We start from the raw sequence: 20,391 nt of genomic DNA, 5'->3' as shown, positions 1-20,391 counted from the left end.
CCAAAATTCCATTTAGAAAGATATTGATTCGAAATAGGGTTATTGTACTGACTATTAAACCTTATTTTACAAAGCCTTATTTCGTCTTTGAAATTGTGGAAAAATTAGGAAATACTTTTAACGAAACTGTGACACGATATGTAAATGTACCTGTGGAATATTTCTTGGGACAAATGGAAAAGGTTGAAGGTTATGAAAGAGAAATTGATAATGCTGCAAAAATGTTTCAGGAAGCTCGTGATAAATTTTTAGGGCATTTAAACGATTTGGCCGAAATTAATCAAGATAAAGATTATTTAAATCAGGTTCAAGAATTAAGTAAAAATATCAAACTCATTGAAGTGTGAATCAGGTTAAGGAATTAAGTGAAAATATCAAATTAGCTTTATTTGCTGTTTAACACGTAATTACAAATGTCTCGATGAAAGGGCTTAATTACGTATTTTAATAAAATTATTCAAGCATGAATCAGAAAAATAAAATTTTCTTAAATTAGGTTGAGGAATTAAGTCAAAATATCAAATTTTCAAATTTGTTTTATATGCTGTTACAAAGGTCTCGATGAAAATTTTAATGCTTAATTACGTTTTCCAGTAAAGTTATTCAACATAGCGAAAAAATTACTTTACAAAAATCTTAATTCATCCGATTCAGATCTTTTAATTAAATTGTGAAAGTTCATTAAATCAGCTACGCGAAAATTGAAGTAGTTCATGCATTCTTGACGATGTATTTATTAGACCATGCTTGTCTTAAAGCGTTATTTCTTCAATAAATTTAAACATAATGTTTTATATTTGTAAAAAGCCCCCAAAAAAATTCATTTTGCTTTGCTTCTTCCATAAAAGTAATTTCGTTTAAAAAGAAAATGGAAAACGTTTTCCAAAATAAGCAATGAAATTGAAACACCAACTCCACTAAGAAAAATTATAAAAACTCCTCTTGCATCTGAAAATCCTATAGCCTTAAATGAATCATTGTTTAAAATTTGAAGGCACACTTCGTAGTTTTCGCTACTTTGCTTAATGTCTTGAGCAATTAAACCATTGTCCACTAAACGGAGAGAGCTGCAAATGTATAGAAAAATACGCTATCAATTTAAGTTTTTTTATCGCCATTGCTTAAAACCGTCAATAATTAAAAATAGAAAACAAGATAATTCAACAATGATATAGTTTTTGAAATAATAAATAACCGAAATAATGGAAACTGTTTTTAAATTAACATCAGGAATTTGCTTAATTTAAAGAAGCAGGAATGAATAACAAGCTTAAAGCTGGATTCCCACTCGGCAGAAAACACGACGGAAACTCGGCGTTTAGGGCTCGACGTAAAGAATTTGGCGTCGACCCCGACGGAACTTCGGTTTCGTCGGACAGAATCGCGGTTCTATTTTTTCAGTTGTGTTCGGCGTTACGCCGGTGTCTCAGCCAATGAAATTATCTCACTGACTAAGTCATAAATTTCAAGTGCGCACGCATACGCGAGATAGATTTTATAGCCGCCATTTTTTTGTGGTTGACCAAGGCTTAGCTTAAACATGCCACTAAGAAAGAAAAATGAAACTAATGGAAGTTAAAGGAGATTAGATGTTAATAGGAAAGAATTTAGTGAGGAGGCTAGAAAATATCCCTTCTTGTACGATCGAAGCGACAAGGGGACAAAGATACAAATTCAGAGTGCGAAAGAGATGTTGTGGAAACCACTCAAATCTCCCACGTGACCCAAAAATATCTACCGCCAAACTAAAAATTCAGCCGTAGTGTGAACGGTCTACCGCTGGACGCCGGCGTAAGTTAAAATTTCTACCGTCGGCTGCGTGATTTCCGCCGGGTTTTTTCGGTCGAGTGGGAATCTAGCTTTAGTGGGTTTACGGGCGTTTCCATCTTGAAAAAGGCGGCCAGAAGTGTAAAGCTAGATTCCCACTTGACCGAAAATACCAGGCGGAAATCACGCAGCCGACGGTAGAAATTTTAACTTACGCCAGCGTCCGGCGGTAGACCGTTCTCACTACGACTGAATTTTTAGTTTGGCGTTAGATATTTTTGGGTCACGTGACAGATTTAAGTGGTTTCCACATCATCTCTTTCGCACTCTGAATTGGTATCTTTGTCCCCTGGTCGCTTCGATCGTACAAGAAGGGATATTTTCTAGCCTCCTCACTAAATTCTTTCCTATTAACATCTAATCTCTTTTTACTTCCATTAGGTTTCATTTTTCTTTCTTGGTGGCAAGTTTAAGCTAAGCCTTGGTCAACCACAAAAAATGGCGGCTATAAAATCTATCTCGCGTATGCGTGCGCACTTGAAATTTATGAAGAAGTCAGTGGGATAATTTCATTGGCTGAGACACCGGCGTAACGCCGAACACGACCGAAAAAATAGAACACAACTTACGCCCGGCCGAACGGTAATTCCGTCGGGCTCAACGTAAAATTTTTTCGGTCGAACCCCTTTCTGTCGGGTTTCCGTCGTGTTTTCCGTCGAGTGGGAATCTAGCTTTAATAAAAAAAACCTTTCATATGAAATAACTTCCACTCGTTACAGCAAATTTCACCAATATTTAGTAGACTGGTTCCCTATTTTTCCTATAGACGAACTTCCGGTTTGTTGGGGTAAGATTTGCTTTCATATCTTCAAATGGCTTCCCGAAAAGTAATAAGAATGTCTCGAGGGGCTGACAGGCAGGGTGCCTCTAGTGCTAGTACAAGTCAGAACTTCACCAAAACATAGATTAAATAGAGTAAACATTATATTTTAAAATTTCGATATGCTTTGAGGGCTGGGTCTTACCTTCGGGAAAGGAGTTGAGACTAAAATAAAGGTAAATGGCTATTCATCTCTGCTTCTTTAAATAGTGGAAATCCTGCTCCTATGAAGTACTTCTTACTTGAAAGTAAAGCGTTCTTTTAAACTTCTTGGCAAATGCTTGTTCAAAGCAATCGATTGCGGTTTACCATAAGCCTCTAGGGCAGTCAAGTGAAACCCGCAAGGTAATTTTTTGGCCACCATTTGAGCCAACATCGCCATTACTGATGAAAGTTCGGTAATAGCAACGTATCTCTTGTCTCGCAATACCGAAAGGAATTGACGGTGCGTAAATATCACGTCACTAGATAGTAAGCACTGCTTTGGATTTTGTTGGATGATGTCCCACAGATGTCTTGTACCGTCATTTGCGCTTTGCTTTAAGATGGCAAAAGAATAAAGTCTATCGTTAAAAACCATAAGCATGGAATATTCTCCATAAGTATGGGTCGATGGATATTGGATATAACCACGAATCTGTTGTGTTCTTGTAATAATTGTGAGACGTGAATCTACTAATTTACTAAGTTTAATCAACAATAAAAAGGTAAACAATATTAAGGAATGTGTACATCGACTTTCACACTCGGCGTCTCTCCGAGAAGTCCCGATCTCTAAAATCCCCAATCCCGACTTTCTTACATACAAAAAGCCTGACGTCATGTTAAGCGGCGGTTATAGGAACTATTGTATTTGATTTGTTGTTTGTTACTGAATATAACAATATCCCCGTTTTTGGTTTTGTACTAATGTTATCACAAGGTAAACAATGAAAGTAATACAGGGTACATGAACGAAATTGCAAACGTTAAGGAAAAGTAAAATCAAATGTCATTGTCCTATCGTGTTATCATTACACGGTGAGTTCAAGTATCGCGAAAGCGTTCTGGCACACGTCTTTGACGTTGGGGACGAGTGTTCGATCTCTGCGTAGGTGGGACGTCTGGGACTGTTGTTAATGGGTCAGCGTCATAGTTAACTCTGGGTGGCTGAGGTTCCTTAGGGACAGGTCGTGGTGCATTAAGCGGTCGAATCGGTGGCGCGATGGGCTCGCTAGAGGTATGATCTCCTTCTGGATCTGTTGGCGTTTGATGGAACGTGTCCCAGAGCAGGAAACCATTCTCGTTTGGTTGAGGTGATGTGGGTGCAGCGGAGTCATGACGAGCTCTGATTTGGTTTCGATGACGGCGTAACGTTCCGTTAACGGTTTGGACAGCGTACATCATTTGCCCGATGTGACCCGTGACTGTGCCAGCTATCCATTTAGCGCCTCTGCCATAGTTGTAGGCGTAGACGGAGTCGTTGACTTCGAATTTACCCTTGTTAGGGCGATGTACGGCTTCAAGTTGTGCCGTAACTACCTTCGGGTGACAAAGATCCAATCGCGAGGTAATTTGTCTACCGAACATGGACTCTGCCGGTGATTTTCCGGAGTCATTGGGAGCTCGCCGATAGTGTAGGAGAATGCGCGCCAAACGTATTTCCAGCGAACCCGATTTGTGTGTTTCAAATCCGGAATTAAGAACATCGATGACGTCCGTAGTAGGGGAAGACATCTTCCTGAGGGTATCTTTGACAGTTCGCACTGCCCTTTCCGCGAGTCCGTTCGATGCAGGGTGATATGGAGCGGAGGTGATATGGCGAATGCCGTTTAGACGTGTAAATTCAGCGAATTCTATGCTTGCGAAGCATGGCCCGTTATCCGTGACGAGAATTGGCATGATGCCAAAACGAGCTACGAGTTCGCGCAGGTGTGACACGACAACTTGGGTAGTTTGTGACTTGGTGACGTAGACTTCTAGCCACTTTGTATGACTATCTACAAAGATTAGGAGATATTTATCTTCTATCGGACCTGCGAAATCGGCATGTACACGACCCCAGGGTGTGTTGGTAGGAGGCCATGGCCGAATTCGCGTGGTGGCAACGCAGCATGTTCACTACAGACCTGGCAGGTCTGAGATATGCGCTCAATGTCACGATCTATATTGGGCCACCAGAATCTGGAACGTGCGGTAGCTTTCATTCTGACTGTGCCCATGTGTGAGCCGTGGAGCTCTTGCAACATTGAGGTTCGATGAATCTCTGGTATGATGACGCGGTTTCTCATCAGGTAAATGTTGTTAAAGTTTGACAGGTCATTTCGTCTGTGGTAAAACGCTTCTAGTCCTTGTGGCAGTTTGTTTTTGTCTGGCCATCCAATTCTCAGGTATGTCCCGAGAGTTTGCAAAGTGATATCACGTTGCGTGGCCTCGTCAAGCTGGCGCACCGTTAAAGGACCCGCGTTCGTTACTTCGTTGACGACAAAGACATACTCAGCCGGGACTGGTGTTGCTGTCGCGTCGACGGGAAGCGGTAACCGGCTCATTGCATCAGCATTGGCATTAGCGGAGCCTTTACGGAACTTCAGCGTGTAAGAGTAGGCTGCTAGGATTAGCGACCAGCGTTGTAAGCGAGCCGCTGCCATTGGTGGTACCGCTTTGTGGGCTCCCAGAAGCGTGATCAAGGGTTGATGATCACTGAATAACGTGAAGTGCGTGCCGTAGAGGTAATCTTTAAATTTCTTCACCCCGAAGATGATTGCGAGCGCTTCTTTATCGAGTTGGGAGTAGTTTCTCTCAGCATGGGTGAGGCTTCTTGATGCGAATGCAATTGGTCTTTCTTGGTCGTCCCAATGGTGTGATAAAACGGCACCGATGCCTACCGGGGAAGCGTCGCATGCGAGAGATATTTTCTGTTGCGGATCGTAATGGACGAGTAACGTTGAAGACTTGAATGCGTCTTTGGCGTTCTGAAATGCTGTTTGTTGCGGAAGTTCCCATTGCCATGGAGTGTTCTTCTGAAGCAATTCGTACAGAGGCGCGAGTTTGGTCGCGTTATTTGGAAGAAAATGTGAATAATAATTCACAAGACCAAGGAAGGAACGCAGGGTTTCTACGTTCTGCGGTGCCGGGGCATTCATAATGGCCTTCATCTTGATTTCTTGGGGCTGTATTCCGTTAGCGTCTAATCGGTGGCCCAAGAACTCTACCTCTGTCTGAAGGAAGGTACATTTTTCTTTCTTCAGCTTCAAACCATACTGCATGAATTTCGTGAGGACAGCGTCGAGGATGATGAGATGATCCTCGCGGGATCGACCACCAACTAGGGTGTCGTCCTGGAAAGGCGTGACTTGTTTGATGTCCGAAAGTACGGTTTCCATAATGCGTTGGAAGATCGCGGAGGCTGAGGCGACTCCAAATGGCAGTCGATTGAATTTAAATAGGCCCAGTGGGGTGTTAATGACTGTGTATTGTTTGGATTCTTCTTCCAGCTCTATCTGATTGTATGCCTCCTTTAAATCGAGCTTTGAGAAAAGTTGACAACCAGCCAAAGTCGCAAAAATATCGTCAGGGCGTGGTAACGGGTACTTTTCGATATTTAATTGCGGGTTCAACGTCGTTTTGAAGTCCGCACAAATGCCTAGTCCACCCTGTGGTTTTTGTACTACCACAATAGGGGATGCGTAATCAGAATAGTTGACTTTGGTGATAATACCCTCGCTCTCCATTCGACGCAACTCAGTCGCCACGGCCTCCTGGCGGGCGTAGGGAATGGTGCGCGCCTTGCAAAATTTAGGCGTGGCCTGCTCCTTGACGTAAAGTTTGGCCTTTATCCCTTTTAGTTTACCCAGGCCTGGCGTGAATAAAGCTGCGTGTTTATCCAAGAGTTGAGTGAGCTCCGGAACGTCCGGTGATGCAATTGTACTGACGACTTCGGTGCCATCGTTATGAGTGTGAAACGAGGGCAGAATGTTCAAAGTGGAGTATAGCCACTTACGGCCGCAAAGATTTGGTCTTGAGCCGTGGACGATCAACAGGGGTAACGTGGCCTGTCGACCCCGAAACGTGACGGAGACGAGTGATTGGCCCTTTATTTCGATGTTGTTGCCCGTGTAAGACTGCAACTGCAGTGGGAACGGCGTGATAGGAGCTCTTGATCCAAGCGCGTCAAAATCTTTTTCATTGATCATCGTAAACCCAGAGCCATTATCGATTTCAAACTCTATCTTGGTCTCATTGACATCCAAGGTGACGCGTTCTGGAGGCGGTACCTCCTCGTCACCTGGCGCGACGTTGGCTACTGTAGGTATAGCAGCTTGGGGAACTGCAGCTGACAGCGGCGATGCGTCGATGTGATAGACTTCGGGTGAGTAATCGTCATTAGGAATTAGCGCTGGATTACCTGGATTACTGTCGATGTAGTGGGAACGCTGAAGAGATCGTTGTGTGGTCTGATCAGGAGTGTTTAAACAAGCCTTAGCTATGTGTCCTTTGCGATGACATCGGAGACATGTTGCGTCAATGTAAGGGCAAGCTGGACCCTTGTGGCCATCATTTGAACATCGTAAACACCGACTGAAATCAGGTTTTGGCTTTACCGGAGTGTGTTTCTCGGCAGTGTTCTGTGGACGCGACTGTGGTCGTTTATGACGTCCTTTGTTAGGTTTTCCGTTGTGTTGATGTGCCGGAGGTTTTCCGTTAACATGATGCACCTCTGAAGCTGCCCCTCTGGTCAAATCTTCCGTTTTCATTTCACCCAAACATCGTTTTGCATTTTCCATCGCCGTCAGGATAGTGTTTGCGCTTGCTAGCGTAACCGACTTCTTTTCTTCTTCTTCGGCAATTAACTTTTGTTGCATTGTGTCATTGTTAATTCCGAAGATGAGCTTATCTACGATCATTTCTTCGCGATTCGTGAATTCGCAGTGTTCTGTAAGAGATTGAAGCGCAGCGATAAAAGCTTCGACGGTTTCTCCATTCTGACGATTACGGTGATAGAATCTCAGGCGGGCAATGCAACGTAACGGCTTAGGGTTGAAGTGAGTGTTCAGTGTATCTACCAACTGGGCATAAGACTTGGAAGCTACCGTAGCTGGACGGATTCGATCCCGCAAAAGAGTGTAAGTGTCTGGACTAAGGACAGTTTGTAGGATCGCGCGTTTCGTTTCCGCTTCTACTATAGAGTTGGCCAAGAAATAGGCATTCAAACGTTCCGAATACTGGGACCATGATTCGGTCTTGTTATCAAATATGTTTAGCTTACCAAACAGTGCCATTGTGTTTGTTTGTGAGTGCTAGTCCCGTTATGAAGGTGGTGTGTGAGTGATGAATCACAAAAATACTTGTGTAGACGTCGAGTTAATGTAATTGTTTATTACAAAAGGCTGTAACATGTGGGCTACAGGCCAGTATCTTGACGATGGAAATCGATTTTCGTAACGTGATTCGTATATTGTTGGGTCGGTATTTTTCGCTATTTGTTGCGCGTATACACGTGGTTGTGAATAGTCTGGGTCGGTATTTTTCGCTATTTATTGCGCGTATACACGTTGTCTCCAAACTTGCGATGGTTCTTTCCTTTGTGCTATCGTTGGGTGGTTAAGCCTTGGCTAATACTGGTTCGATTATAGCGTGGATTTCCGTGTTGAAAGTGTCTTACTTTAATACGTAATAGGAAATTCACATCTCGCCTCCGTCGCCATTTTTGTTGTGTTCTTGTAATAATTGTGAGACGTGGTTCTACTAATTTACTAAGTTTAATCAACAATAAAAAGGTAAACAATATTAAGGAATGTGTACATCGACTTTCACACTCGGCGTCTCTCCGAGAAGTCCCGATCTCTAAAATCCCCAATCCCGACTTTCTTACATACAAAAAGCCTGACGTCATGTTAAGCATGTGTCGTCTTCTAGCGGCGGTTATAGGAACTATTGTATTTGATTTGTTGTTTGTTACTGAATATAACAGAATCTTTTATAAACGGGTAGAGTGGCGCCTCGTTGAGGTGTATTTTTCGTATAGGGACGTATTCTGGTGGCGGATTTGCCGGAAATAGCAACCATCGAATACTCTTGCCTCGATTTTGTTCAGGATTGTAGGAGACTTGTTTAAAAGAATAGGGAGCTAACAGTTCTGACCCTGAAACGTCACACCCTTCTATCTCTTACTGGAGTTTCATCTCCCCTAACGGTTGGAAACAGTATTCTACGCGCAAAAATGCCAACCAGAGAGGGGCTACTTGACGTCAGACTATCTCTTCCCCCTAACCAGTTGTTAGCTCCCTATACGACGCAGAACTCTGTTTAGCTTTATCTCGCTCGGACAATGACACTACTAAAGTTCCAAACGGTAGCTGTTGCGACTCGACAGTTGCAGTAGGAAATGACTCACGAAAGATATGTTACTAAAAACTTTTATTGGTCATGTCCTAAACAGCTTAATTTATAAACCGTGCGTTTAACATAAATTTAATTAGAAAGGTTGACAAAGCGAACTATGGATACTCGATTAAACATTATACTCTAAACTAAAACTCTATTTACAACTGAGCTTTTACACTATGTTATCTCGTTTATATACAGTCTTATCTAGTTTTTTATAATCATTAGTTTTTTAATTGAAAGCCATAAGTCTAGATTCTAGTTCGATTCTATTCAGTTCGTTACACTGCAAATTTCAGGATCACTTCAAGATCACAAAAGAACACTTAAGTGTTCCTGATGAGTTCTTGAAGTGAGTCGATGTGTTCTCAATATGATCTTATGGTTCCGTTTTCGTTCTAATAGCGATCATTCGTGTTCTTGAAAGTTTAAAGTGTTCTTATGACTTGACTTTGAAAATTAAAGCGAACACCAAATATTTGAAAGTGATCTTACTATGCTCCTGTGCTAAGTGTTCTAACGAGAAGTTTACAATAATACTTTTACCCTAAAAACACATTTTGCTCAAGTTCATTAAATTTATCATGATTTACGGTTGTAAAGTAATTAAATTTTTCATATCAGCGTAGAGAAGGTTAACGAAATGATAACCAAAAGTTTCCAAAAAATTACTAAGTTTATTCAGAGCAATAAACATTTTAAGTACTTATAATTAAATAAACTCTCTACATTAAGTTTTCCAATGTATTTGTTCTACCAAAATGATTAAGAAATATTTAACTATAAATAACAGTCTAAGAGATTTTTTTAGAGAGCATTTACTTTACAAAAACAAATTCTAGACATTTTTAAGGATTGCTCTAGAGTTATCCGTGTTAAGAGAGGATGAGGAGCAACTTTCACTATACTCTTTCAATAAAGACTTATCACCATAACTTTTACCCACTAAAATCAAATTCCCTGACTTTGCTGAAACTTTTAAAATAGGGACTTGGCAGTACTACGTCATGCAACGTCAGGCTACCTTCCACTAGTGCTAAAAAACATACCAGGAGGAGGGGCTTATGTAGCTTTCATTCTGTTAAAAAACATACCATAATGGCGCTGGGGGCGGAGTTAAGCCTGAATTGCCAAGTCCCTATTCCCGGATTTTCAGCCCATTTTTAAATTCCCTGACTTTTCCAGGTTCTCTATGACCCGTGGCAACCCTGGAATAATACACATACCTTGATAAAAATTAGTTTACGGGTTTTTCACCCTTAATTAACTCGGAAATGATAGGGAAAACATATTTTTGAGATAGGACTTATCAGCAACTTTAAGTAACTCAGTTTAAAAAATAGCTTTGACTCAAGTCAAAATCTAACTTTTGCCCCTAGAATTTTAATTAACCTATCAGGACGCTAGAGGTGTTTTGAGAAAGTAGAACCACTCAAGGGAGTGTGGGAGTGTAGAGATCCCGCTGCTCGTCAGCCGACGCTAACCGCGTGGTAGGAATCTTGCCCCTCAAACGAGGTTCAGCGCATGGAGGCAAAGTATTATACTCTTCTATTTGCTCTTGCTTTCAGTAACCAATGGCAAAAATAGTTTACTTTCAGGGAAAAAAGTGACTCAGTATCAGCCTTATGGCCTTGATAAATTCACAAGGCCTGAGGCTATAGTTATCATAGAATGAAAATGAGGCATGAATTCCCATTCCATGTTGTTATTAAATATTTCAAATATTTTTAATCGCTTAATGGACTTTTTGACATGATCCCTGACTTTGACTAGGTCTACTTCAGTTTTTGGCTCCATAACGGTTAGCTGATTTTTGTTTTTATTAGGAAATGGCAATCTAATTAGCTCAATTCCTCGACTGTAGCACAGTTCATCGATGTGGAAACCTTTGCCAACCATAATACCATCTGTATATGGTGTGAGCTTGTCTAATATTTGGCTATCATTAGTTACAAACGTATCAGAGGTTCGTCCTCCATAAGCTTTACTGATAAACGTTATGTTTCCAGCTGGAGCAACACCCACTAAAAACTTTACTGAGTTGCAACTTTTACAGAATGAACATGTCAAAATGCTGGACCTCAAGCACTTGGACTTTTTAATTAGTACTTCTGTGCATTCTAAAATCAAAACCACGTTCTTGTAATTCTCAAAAAACGTAGGCAGGTTTTTTAGAATTTCATCCTTACTGAGCCATTCAATTGCTGTTTCCAAAACATCCGCTAAAGCACGTACACCCTGATGAAAGTAGAGTCTACAACTTTTTTCAGAAATGCCTAGCACTGTCGCTATGACGATAAAACTCAGATTGAGTTTCATTTTCATTAGTACTAAAAATACTAGACCTTCGGTTGGCAGGGAAATATCTATAGTAAATATGGAACGCGTACAGCCAACAAGTACGTTGAACAGCTCAAAAGAAGCTATTCCACACATATTATACAAGTCACTATCAGTTTTTATAATGTTCAAAAGATTGAAGTTATGGGAAACATGTTTATTGACCTGGCAAGTCTTGTCAAACTTTCTAACACACACAAACGTTTCAGTGGACGTAGTCAAATTACATGAACTGAATAAATGGTCCGAATTTTCAGAATTACTACTGTCAGTTTCTTTCAATACGCTATATTGAACCGATTTAGAGCCACTATCCTCCTTCGGAATATGTTTCACAAACTGTTTTCGTAACTTCCTCTTCCCGACAATATCCTTTGGTTCTAGCAAAGTTACTGGCAAATTCTGTGAAGGAATTATTCCTTTCTTAAGTTTTCGTCTCTTTGCTGGCAAATCTAATAGAAAAATATTATTATTCCAAATTAATTATTATTGCTTGGTCAGAACTTCAAAATGTTTACTTAAGCCTTGGCTCAATTACCTGGAAAGAAGAAATCCTTCCGTTGGAAATGAAGGCCACAAACCCGCATATAATTGCTTATTTTCTTCCTAATTTTTAGTTTTTGTTTTCCACTCTAATCTAATATTCTTATCCTTTGGAAATAAGTGCATTGAAAGTCCTGGGATGGTTTTATTTTTCGAAGAATTACACTGAGGTACACAACAAAACGACGGCGCCATGATGTTCCAACTTTCCGAGGCTCCTGCGTTCGGAGACGTACGGTTTCGCGTTCGCGAGCTAAGCTTACTGTCTTAGGATCGTTTCGGTAAAACCCGCCAGAAGGCACGCATTTCTTTCACCCAATGCCGTTGTTAGTTTCATAGCACGTGACACGACACGACTCGGACAGAAAGAGTGAAGTTGCCTCGTCTCTGAAGAGCAAAATAACGGAATACGGGCTTGCGGAAAAGCCGGCGGTTGAGTTGAAGTTATCGGTTTTTGGAAAGTTTTCTTTCGGGCTTTCGGCGAAGGTTACTAAGTTCTGTTGAACGTAGTCCAGTTTTTCGGCAGAGGGCACGAGTAAATAAGCATAAGTAAGTACCTTTTTTGTTGTTTAATAACGTAAAATAATTGAGCAACTTAAAAGATAAAGCGTTACGGCTCCCACTGGTTAAGGTACTCTATATAACAATAACACAGGGGTTATAGGACATAGAATGTACTGATGAAATTTTGAATTTTAATTAATGTTACTTTTGTATTATATTCCCTATATCTTGTAATGTAAAGTGTACATAAGTATTTTCAAAAAGTTTCGGAGCTGTAAGACCTTTTCTTTGGTCCTAGCTCGACAATAAAAACGGAGCAAAAAAAAAAAAATTCTGTTAGGCTTAGGGTAACATGAGGCTCTCTTTGTATCTGCAATAGGCTTAGTTAAAGGCCTACAAACAAATTCAGGTTCGTAATTAACTGTGCTAAGGAAATTCAAACGGAGAACAGTTGGGTAAGAGCAAGCGTGGCTGGGGAAGTTTGGCTGTAATTATTGGAAAATAGATTTTAAAGTTAAAACTATTTTCCTTCACCATCGGTAAATCTAGGTATTCAAAAATTTTTCTTATTTTTTCTAGGCTTCTTGGTTAAACAAGATCATTGTTTTTCAGGTAAGTATACGAGCAATTGTGAGAAATTTTCTGTTTATGCACATTTATTTCATAGTCCTATAACCTAGCAAAGTTCAATTTATGATAAAAATCAATTTTCGAAACATCACTGACCAGGAATCAGTGTTTCTCTTCCCTTTTTTTCAGCTATTTTTGGCTAGCTTATTTTAAGCTAGGGACGGATTATATAGATATGAATACTTTCCCATGCAATATTTGTAGCTATTCTGGAAAAACTTTACAAGCGTAAAGTTTGCATTGCATAAAATTACATCGGAATGATCCATTATTTTTTGTTTCTTGCAAAAATTGTCCTTACACATCTAAAAGTTGGCACGCGTTTAAAAAACATTGTTCAAAGTATCATAATGAACCGGAACTTGAACCGGAACTTAATGAACCAATTCCAAATGAAATTGATGATGAAGATGAATATCATTCGCTGGAAGATATTTCAATGGACACAGATGAGTTTAACATTAATGACCATGCCCCGTTAGTTGAAGGGAAGGATCCTAAAAATGAATACTTATTGCTAAAAAAAGCTTTCGGGTACTTTTTGCTAAAACTTGAAGCAAAGTTTGGATTCAGTAAGAAAAGTATAGACTGCATTGTTGAAGAATTTAGTGAGCTTATGAAAGCATTTGGGGTATTTATCCGTTCTAAGTTTGGCAATTTTGCAAATGAAGATGGGAAAAAGTTATCAGATACATTGTTTGATAATTTTTTTGATATCAAAGACATTTCATTATCTCTCAAATCTGACGCGTTAAGGAAAACATTTTATAAGTCAGATTTCAATTTAATTACACCTCAGGAAGTGTACATGGGAAGAATGACCGTCGTTTCTAAGGGGAAATTGAAAAATCAGTCGGTTTGGGGTTATAGTATTCCCATTTTAGAGAGCTTAAAATGTTTAATTGCCATGCCTGATGTCAAATTCTGGCTTACAAATGCACTTGATACTACTGGGGACGTAATGAAAGATTGGTGTGATGGTATTTTCTATAAAAACCATAATTTAGCTGGAGCATTTTGCCTGCAAATTATTTTAAATGTAGATGATGTTGAGACATGTAATCCAATTGGAATGCACAAAAAAATTCACAAACTGACATTTTTCACGTATGAGTTAGTGAATATCCCTCCTATGTTCAGGTCAAAATTGTACACAAAACAATTACTGGCAATTGTTAAATCATCCTACATTAAGAAATTTGGTATGAAAAATATTCTTTTAGATTTTGTACAATCTATGAATGAACTTCAGAATGGTGTAGATTTGGGGTTTAAAATAGATGGCGTTAGTAAAAATTTAACTGGCCTTTTACTTGGTACACCAGCAGATACTCCTGCTTCAAACCAGCTTTGGGGTTTTAAAGAGGGGGTTGGATTCGCTCATAAATGTTGCAGAACATGCCATGGATCTAAGCCTGATGTTTTTGAGCACTTCAGAGAAGAGCATTTTAGTTTGCGTACAACAGAAGATCACCTTGATTTATGTGATATTCTAGATGAAATTTCTACCGAAAAATATAGGAAGGATTTTAGTAAGGAATATGGTATAAACCGGCGTTCCCCTCTATTTGATATAAAGGGTATTGACTTAAGTATTTCGACCCATGACCCTATGCATGTTTTGTTAGAAGGCGTTGCCCTTGTTGAGTTAAAAGCAGTTTTGAGTTATTTCATTTCTGAAGCCAAATTGTTTACTTTAGAATGGTTAAATCAATCCCTTAATAATTTTAAATACTATTATCTTGAAAATAGAAATAAACCACCAACAATTGAAAGTTCTATCCTGAAATCTGAAGGATCTTTAAATATATCCGCAGCTTCGTGTCTAACTCTAATAGAAATCTTGCCATTTGTTATACGAGAAAGGGTTACAGATGAGTCAAAGGACAATCTAAAAAACTTCATTCGCTTGGTGCAAATAGTTCACATCGGGACATTGCCTTACGCAACATCAAAAACGGTTGACGAGCTTAAAAATGCCGTTTAACTATACATAATAGAGTTTCGGCGGCTTTACCCGGATATTTCAATTAAACCAAAATTCCATTATCTAATACATCTACCTAGGCAGATTTCTATGTTTGGACCATTAAGACACCATTGAGATATGAGATTTGAAGCATTTTTTTCGGTATTTAAAGGGCGCAAGTGGGGAAGCTTTAAAAACATAGCGAAAAGCATGGGCAATTATAGTTTACTGAGAAATTGTTTTTATCAAAGAGGACCAAATGGAAGCGGAAATTTGAACTATTTATACGGTGGAAATGACATATCTGTTAAGAGACCATTGGACTTGTCAAAATATCCAGAATATATAATAACGGGCATTAGGGCTTTAGCGGGATTATCTCAAATTTGGGATATCAAAGAAGCTGTTGTACATGGCCATATCTACAGGGAAGGCAACTGTATAGTATTAAATTGCATTAATGAAGCACAGCCAAATTTTGCCGTTGTTCATCGGATATTAAGTTTAGAAAATGATTTGTGCTTTGTGATCCAAGAGTCTTCAAAAAACGAGTACAACCCAGATTTTAATGCGTACAAATTAGTATTAAACGAATTATATAGTTTGGTTCGTCAGTCATCTCTGCAAAACCCATTTCCATTGGCCCCAAGGTACTTAGCAGAAAATCTTTATGTGGTCAACAAATATTCATGCCTCATTCCTAGTACAAATTTATAGATATTCATTCATATTTAACTATACTAAATTTTAATGAAAATTATGTATATTTTGATACTTTTAATTTTTTATGTACCATATAATTTTTAATTTTAATAATTTGAGTCGTTATTCTCAATGAGATAGATGTGCTATATTGATATTTAGTGTAATAAGGCGTTGGTTTAGCACATTTAATTTCATCCCACCAAATGGAAGACAAATTTGCTAGTCATCCCCTTGCAATTTCGCATATTGTTCCTAATTTGAAGATTTTTTTTGCAGTTCGGAAATGTTAGATAGTCGGAACATCCTTAGGGGTGCGTGTAAAGATTGTGGAAAGGACGAGTGCTGTGAATACGAAAGAAGTGCAGATGTAACAAATAACAATTGTGCTTACTGTTGTTGCCCAGTTACGAAACACGAAAAAAGTATTTCATAAACCTTCATAAATAGACTATTACTTAACTGCGCATTTATTAATGTAGTGATTAACGCAAATGATGTTTCAAAACCTGCCTTCCCATTAGAAAAAGGAGCGTCTTCTGACATAAGTAGTTAAATTATTGGATAGGGGTGTAACTTTATATATTTGAAATGATTTTGTTTTTGTAGGACCTAATTCTAGCATGTCTGTGATGGAAACTAGTTGCGAGAACTATTCTCAGACCTTAAATTGCCAGCAGCATACGGAGAAGCCAAATTTTCTTAGTTCAAACAGCAAAGAAACTGCTGATGAGACTGATACCATTGGCAAAGATCAAGAAGCCAGCTTTGCTTCTATTACTATTGAGGAAGAAAATACCAATAACAAAAAGCCAGAAAACTCAGTAAGTTATATTTGAATTATATATAACTTGATAATATTCTAACTATATATACGCGAAGATTTCAGACTATGGTATTCCTGCCTTTTCTAAGTTTATAGAGAAAGCCCTAAAGGATGGTACTGTCACCAGTGGCCATACTTGGCACATTTTCGTCTCTGAATGCTGTTTTTTTTATATAAAAAACCCCAATGTTTGTACACGAACCGCTTACACAAATATAGGCTCAAGGATGTATGAACTATATCCAAGCATAAAATTAGACGGCACTACACCATGGGTATAAATCCGATAATGAATGCATTTTTTAGCTCTTCGCTATGAGTAATTAAGTTGTTTATAGGAAAAATTTACAAAATCACTTAGCTCGAAAATAAGAAAGCAAAGAATAATTGAAAAATCGACTGATGAAACGAGAGAAACAAAAGGATTCAAGCGTTTAGCTGCGGCAAATACAGAGACAGTCTCAAAACCAAAAGTTTCTAAGAATTCGAAATCAAAACCCGTCTTAAAGTGAGCATTTATATTTTAATGCCTTTCTAAATTCTACGATATCTTAAAGTAAAGGAATTTTGCAGTATTTCTATAGCTAAAACCCTCGTTTAAATTATTAATTACTTAATAGCTGTACTTTATACCCCACATTAAATGAATATATTTGCCATCATTTATTTCCTTTCATTCAAATGTATAAATGTGCATACCCACCAGAGCTAGCAGCGTAACATTATTTTATATTAAGATTCTTATTATTTTAAATGATTTCTTTACTTTGTGGTTTTTCATATTTCAATAGGGCTTTACCAATTTTTCCTTTAAATATGTGTGTTTGTTTTACTGGATTTTCGAGAAGCCATTATAAGGGAGACCAGGCAACTGCTGATGAAGAGAAAAATTGTATAAAAATTATTCAAACTGAGTGGATTAAAGCCAAGCCAGATATGGGCGTTGTAAAGGCAAATTTAAAAAAGACATTCAATTTGCGAACCAACCTTATCAGTAGCGATGAAGTGATTTTAGAAGTGTTCTCTTGTTTTGAAACTGTCGACATTGTAAGTTAAACGTATTGTTTTTAACTTCTAACTTAGAAAAGTGCTTTATAAAGCCCACATTGAATAAGATTTCTTGCACTTTGCAGTTTTTGTTTGAGTTTCGCCTTATGTGCGGAAGTAAGGTTTCCCACAGTTCGGTTCAAACAGTTCAGTTTTCGGTTCAGTTCAGTTATTTGTCGGTTCAGTTAAGGGGCTAAACTGATTTGATTGCTTCAGTTCAGTTTCAGTTCTTAAATTTCTAAACTGATCAGTTTTCGGTTCGGTTCGGTTTTTTTCTTAAACTGAACTGATAAAAACTGAACTGAAGAGAACCTCAATGCCAGAAAAAGATAAGGTTCTTAAGAGTGCGACTTCGCGAGTCTGTAAGAAGACGGAAAGGATCAGGCGGTGCTCTGCAGCACAGCGCATTCGAATGCGTGGTCGAGTGGGCTGTGGCCGCGGAGTTATAAATTCTTACACGCGTTTCACAAATTCACATATATATTCTTGTGCCAGCGGAGCGAACTTAGTCAAACCAAAACTAAACCTTTAAAAGCAGTCTGAGCTTGTGGTCTTTGAACATTGAAATTGGCGTTTTCACTAGACTCTCTAAAAATAAAAATTGGCGTTTAACTTTAGTAGTTTTAAGCTGAGAAGCCCTTGGCTTACTCAAATTAATACCAGTACCGGACTAATTAAATCCGAGTCATGGAGGAGGACGGAATTGCAGAATCACGGGTCTCTGATCAAGAATCTGATTTTACTGATACTGTTAATGACCACACTAATGAAATTGGTGTTTCGGTTTCGGCACCCAAGAAACGCCGCAGCGGAATTTGGGAACATTTTGATCTAATTGTTGAACAAAATCAAGGTAACAATGTTTCCTATGCGAAGTGTCGGCTTTGTAAAAACAGTAAAATGTAAGTATTTTATATTTATTATTTTTTTTTAATGTGGAATTAATAATCTATCTGCCAAATCTAAAGTTAGATAAGTCATGTCATATGATTCCTCTTATTAACTAAATAATCCTGCCCTCGTAGAAAATACAAAATTTCCGGAAAGACTAATGGCAGCACATCGAACTTGTTAAAGCATTTCAACACAAATCACAAATCGATCCAATCACATTCACAACCAACAATTGGACAAGTGGTTCAATCTCAGAAGGCTCGCCAAGGAATTTGCTTGGAGGTAAGTGTAGTACATAATTAAGGAAGCACTTTGAGCTATACTAACAAATATAACCGAAAAATAGGATTCGGAATTCTCCCAAAAGAACTTTCGAACTTCGGTTTTAGAATGGATTGTCCTTAACGACCAACCGCATACTGAAGTCGAAGCTCCTGCTTTTATAAAAATGATTAAAACTTGTAATCCCAGGGCTCAACTGTTCTCGAATAATACTGTTCGCAATGATCTACTTGAGGAATACCAAAGAAAATCTACCTGCTTAAAAGCAATGCTTAAGGTAAAATGATTCCTTTGCTAATAATTATTTAAAATTTTGCAGCTAGCACTATTAATACTAATTACTAAGTTATTTTTTAGGAAGTTAATGGAAAATTCTCCTTTACAATGGATATGTGGACTTCCAGAAATAATTTACCATTTCTTGGTGTGAAAATCTTTTTCTTGACAAACAGTTTTGAAAAAAAGGATATTTTGCTAGATTTCCCAGTTGTGAGAGGCAGTCACAGTGGTGTATCCATTTGCAACGCATTTTTGGGTGCTTTAGAGAAGTTCGATATTCCAGCTAGCAAAGTGTCAGGAATAACATTAGACAACGCAGGAAACAATGATACATTTTGTCAACAATTCGACGTTCGATGCGCAGAAATAAAGGTCGCCTTTTCATCAAAAGAAAACCAAGTTCGTTGTCTGGCACACGTTTTAAATCTTGCTGTGCAGGATTTGTTGAGTGGGCTCAAGGCATCCACAAACATACACGATGAAGCTGATTTGGATGATGAAATGGAAGAAGATGAAATCCTCACTGAGTCTGGAATTGAAATAGAAACGACGATGAGGAAATTGCGTCGAATCATAAAAAAAATCCGGAAATCACCTCAGAAATCCGATAAGCTACAAGAGATTTGTAAACTACAAAAACTGAAGCAACTCAACCCAATTATAGATGTCAAAACACGTTGGAATTCCACCTTCGAAATGATAAATAGAGCTTCCTACCTCAGATCTGCCTTAAATGCGCTTATAAGTATGGATGGAGATTTGTTCGCATTAGCTTTGAACGAATCTGAGTGGAAAACTTTAGAGTCGTTGCAGGACCTTCTGCAACACTTTCATAGGACAACCAACCACATATCAATGCACCGTCATCAGACAATTTGTTCTTACATACCGGCTTGGGATTTTCTTATGGTAAAGCTGCAGTCATTCAAAACAAACGACGATATTCTAACACATGCGATTAATTCTGCCATTAAGAAGCTGGAAAAATATGCTCCAGATTTAGAAAAACACGAACTTCCTTTCATTGGAGTTATTCTTAACCCTGCACTGAAAATGGAGTATTTTAAGCAGCATAAATATTTGTACGACAAAAGAATGCTGAAAAACCTGAAAGATCTTATTACATCAAAATACAATTGGTATTGCAGCCAAGAACCAACTCCGATGGAAAACGAGCTGGAAGGTGAATTACTAGAAGATGAGTTTCTCATGCATATGCATTCTTCTAAAAAATCCAAGAAGTCTGAAGTCCAGAAATATTTGGATGAAGCTGTTTCAGGACGTACAATTGACCCTATTGAATGGTGGAAAGTTCATGAAGTGGAATATCCAATTTTGAGCAAGCTTGCAAAGGATGTGTTATGT

At 38.6% G+C, this 20,391-nt stretch overlaps 4 protein-coding genes across 5 annotated transcripts in view; 2 read left to right on the top strand and 2 right to left on the bottom strand.

Moving 5' to 3' along the window:
• Positions 1–802: 802 nt before the first annotated feature.
• The window catches only part of LOC149587320 (glutamate receptor-like), a 36,176-nt gene continuing 16,587 nt past the window's right edge, over positions 803–20,391 (bottom strand). The window contains exons 8-9 of the mRNA XM_089863559.1: positions 2,890–3,185; positions 803–1,067 (exon numbers count right to left, since the gene is read on the bottom strand). Coding sequence (XP_089719685.1) covers positions 821–1,067; positions 2,890–3,185 — 543 coding nt within the window. The 3' untranslated portion in view covers positions 803–820. The remainder of the gene's footprint in view (positions 1,068–2,889; positions 3,186–20,391) is intronic.
• LOC149587323 (uncharacterized) lies at positions 10,225–12,023 on the bottom strand. 2 transcript variants are annotated; one of them, XM_089863394.1, is made up of 3 exons: positions 11,889–12,023; positions 11,200–11,802; positions 10,225–11,130 (listed from the first exon to the last, which is right to left on the bottom strand). In XM_089863394.1, exons 1-3 carry the CDS (start codon positions 11,935–11,937, stop codon positions 10,634–10,636), a joined length of 1,149 nt encoding a protein of 382 aa, XP_089719520.1. In that variant the 5' UTR covers positions 11,938–12,023; the 3' UTR covers positions 10,225–10,633. The 2 variants fall into 2 exon arrangements, with proteins under 2 accessions (XP_089719520.1, XP_089719519.1); XM_089863393.1 differs by having other exon boundaries at positions 10,225–11,802; positions 11,889–12,021.
• Positions 12,089–15,014, top strand: LOC149587322 (uncharacterized). The gene is made up of 2 exons (XM_089863777.1): positions 12,089–12,442; positions 12,977–15,014. Exon 2 carries the CDS (start codon positions 13,467–13,469, stop codon positions 15,012–15,014), a length of 1,548 nt encoding a protein of 515 aa, XP_089719903.1. The 5' UTR covers positions 12,089–12,442; positions 12,977–13,466.
• LOC149587321 (uncharacterized) lies at positions 15,207–17,036 on the top strand. Its single transcript, XM_089863776.1, has 6 exons — positions 15,207–15,646; positions 15,978–16,123; positions 16,181–16,246; positions 16,308–16,522; positions 16,581–16,799; positions 16,863–17,036. The coding sequence occupies exons 1-6, from the start codon at positions 15,207–15,209 to the stop codon at positions 17,034–17,036; spliced, it is 1,260 nt and encodes a 419-aa protein (XP_089719902.1).

This window comes from Phalangium opilio, unplaced genomic scaffold (genome assembly GCF_054372755.1).
Source record: "Phalangium opilio isolate 3A_F unplaced genomic scaffold, DU_Popi_V2 ptg001170l_1, whole genome shotgun sequence".
Lineage (NCBI taxonomy): Eukaryota > Metazoa > Arthropoda > Arachnida > Opiliones > Phalangiidae > Phalangium > Phalangium opilio.
This window is presented reverse-complemented; position numbering and strand designations above follow the sequence as displayed.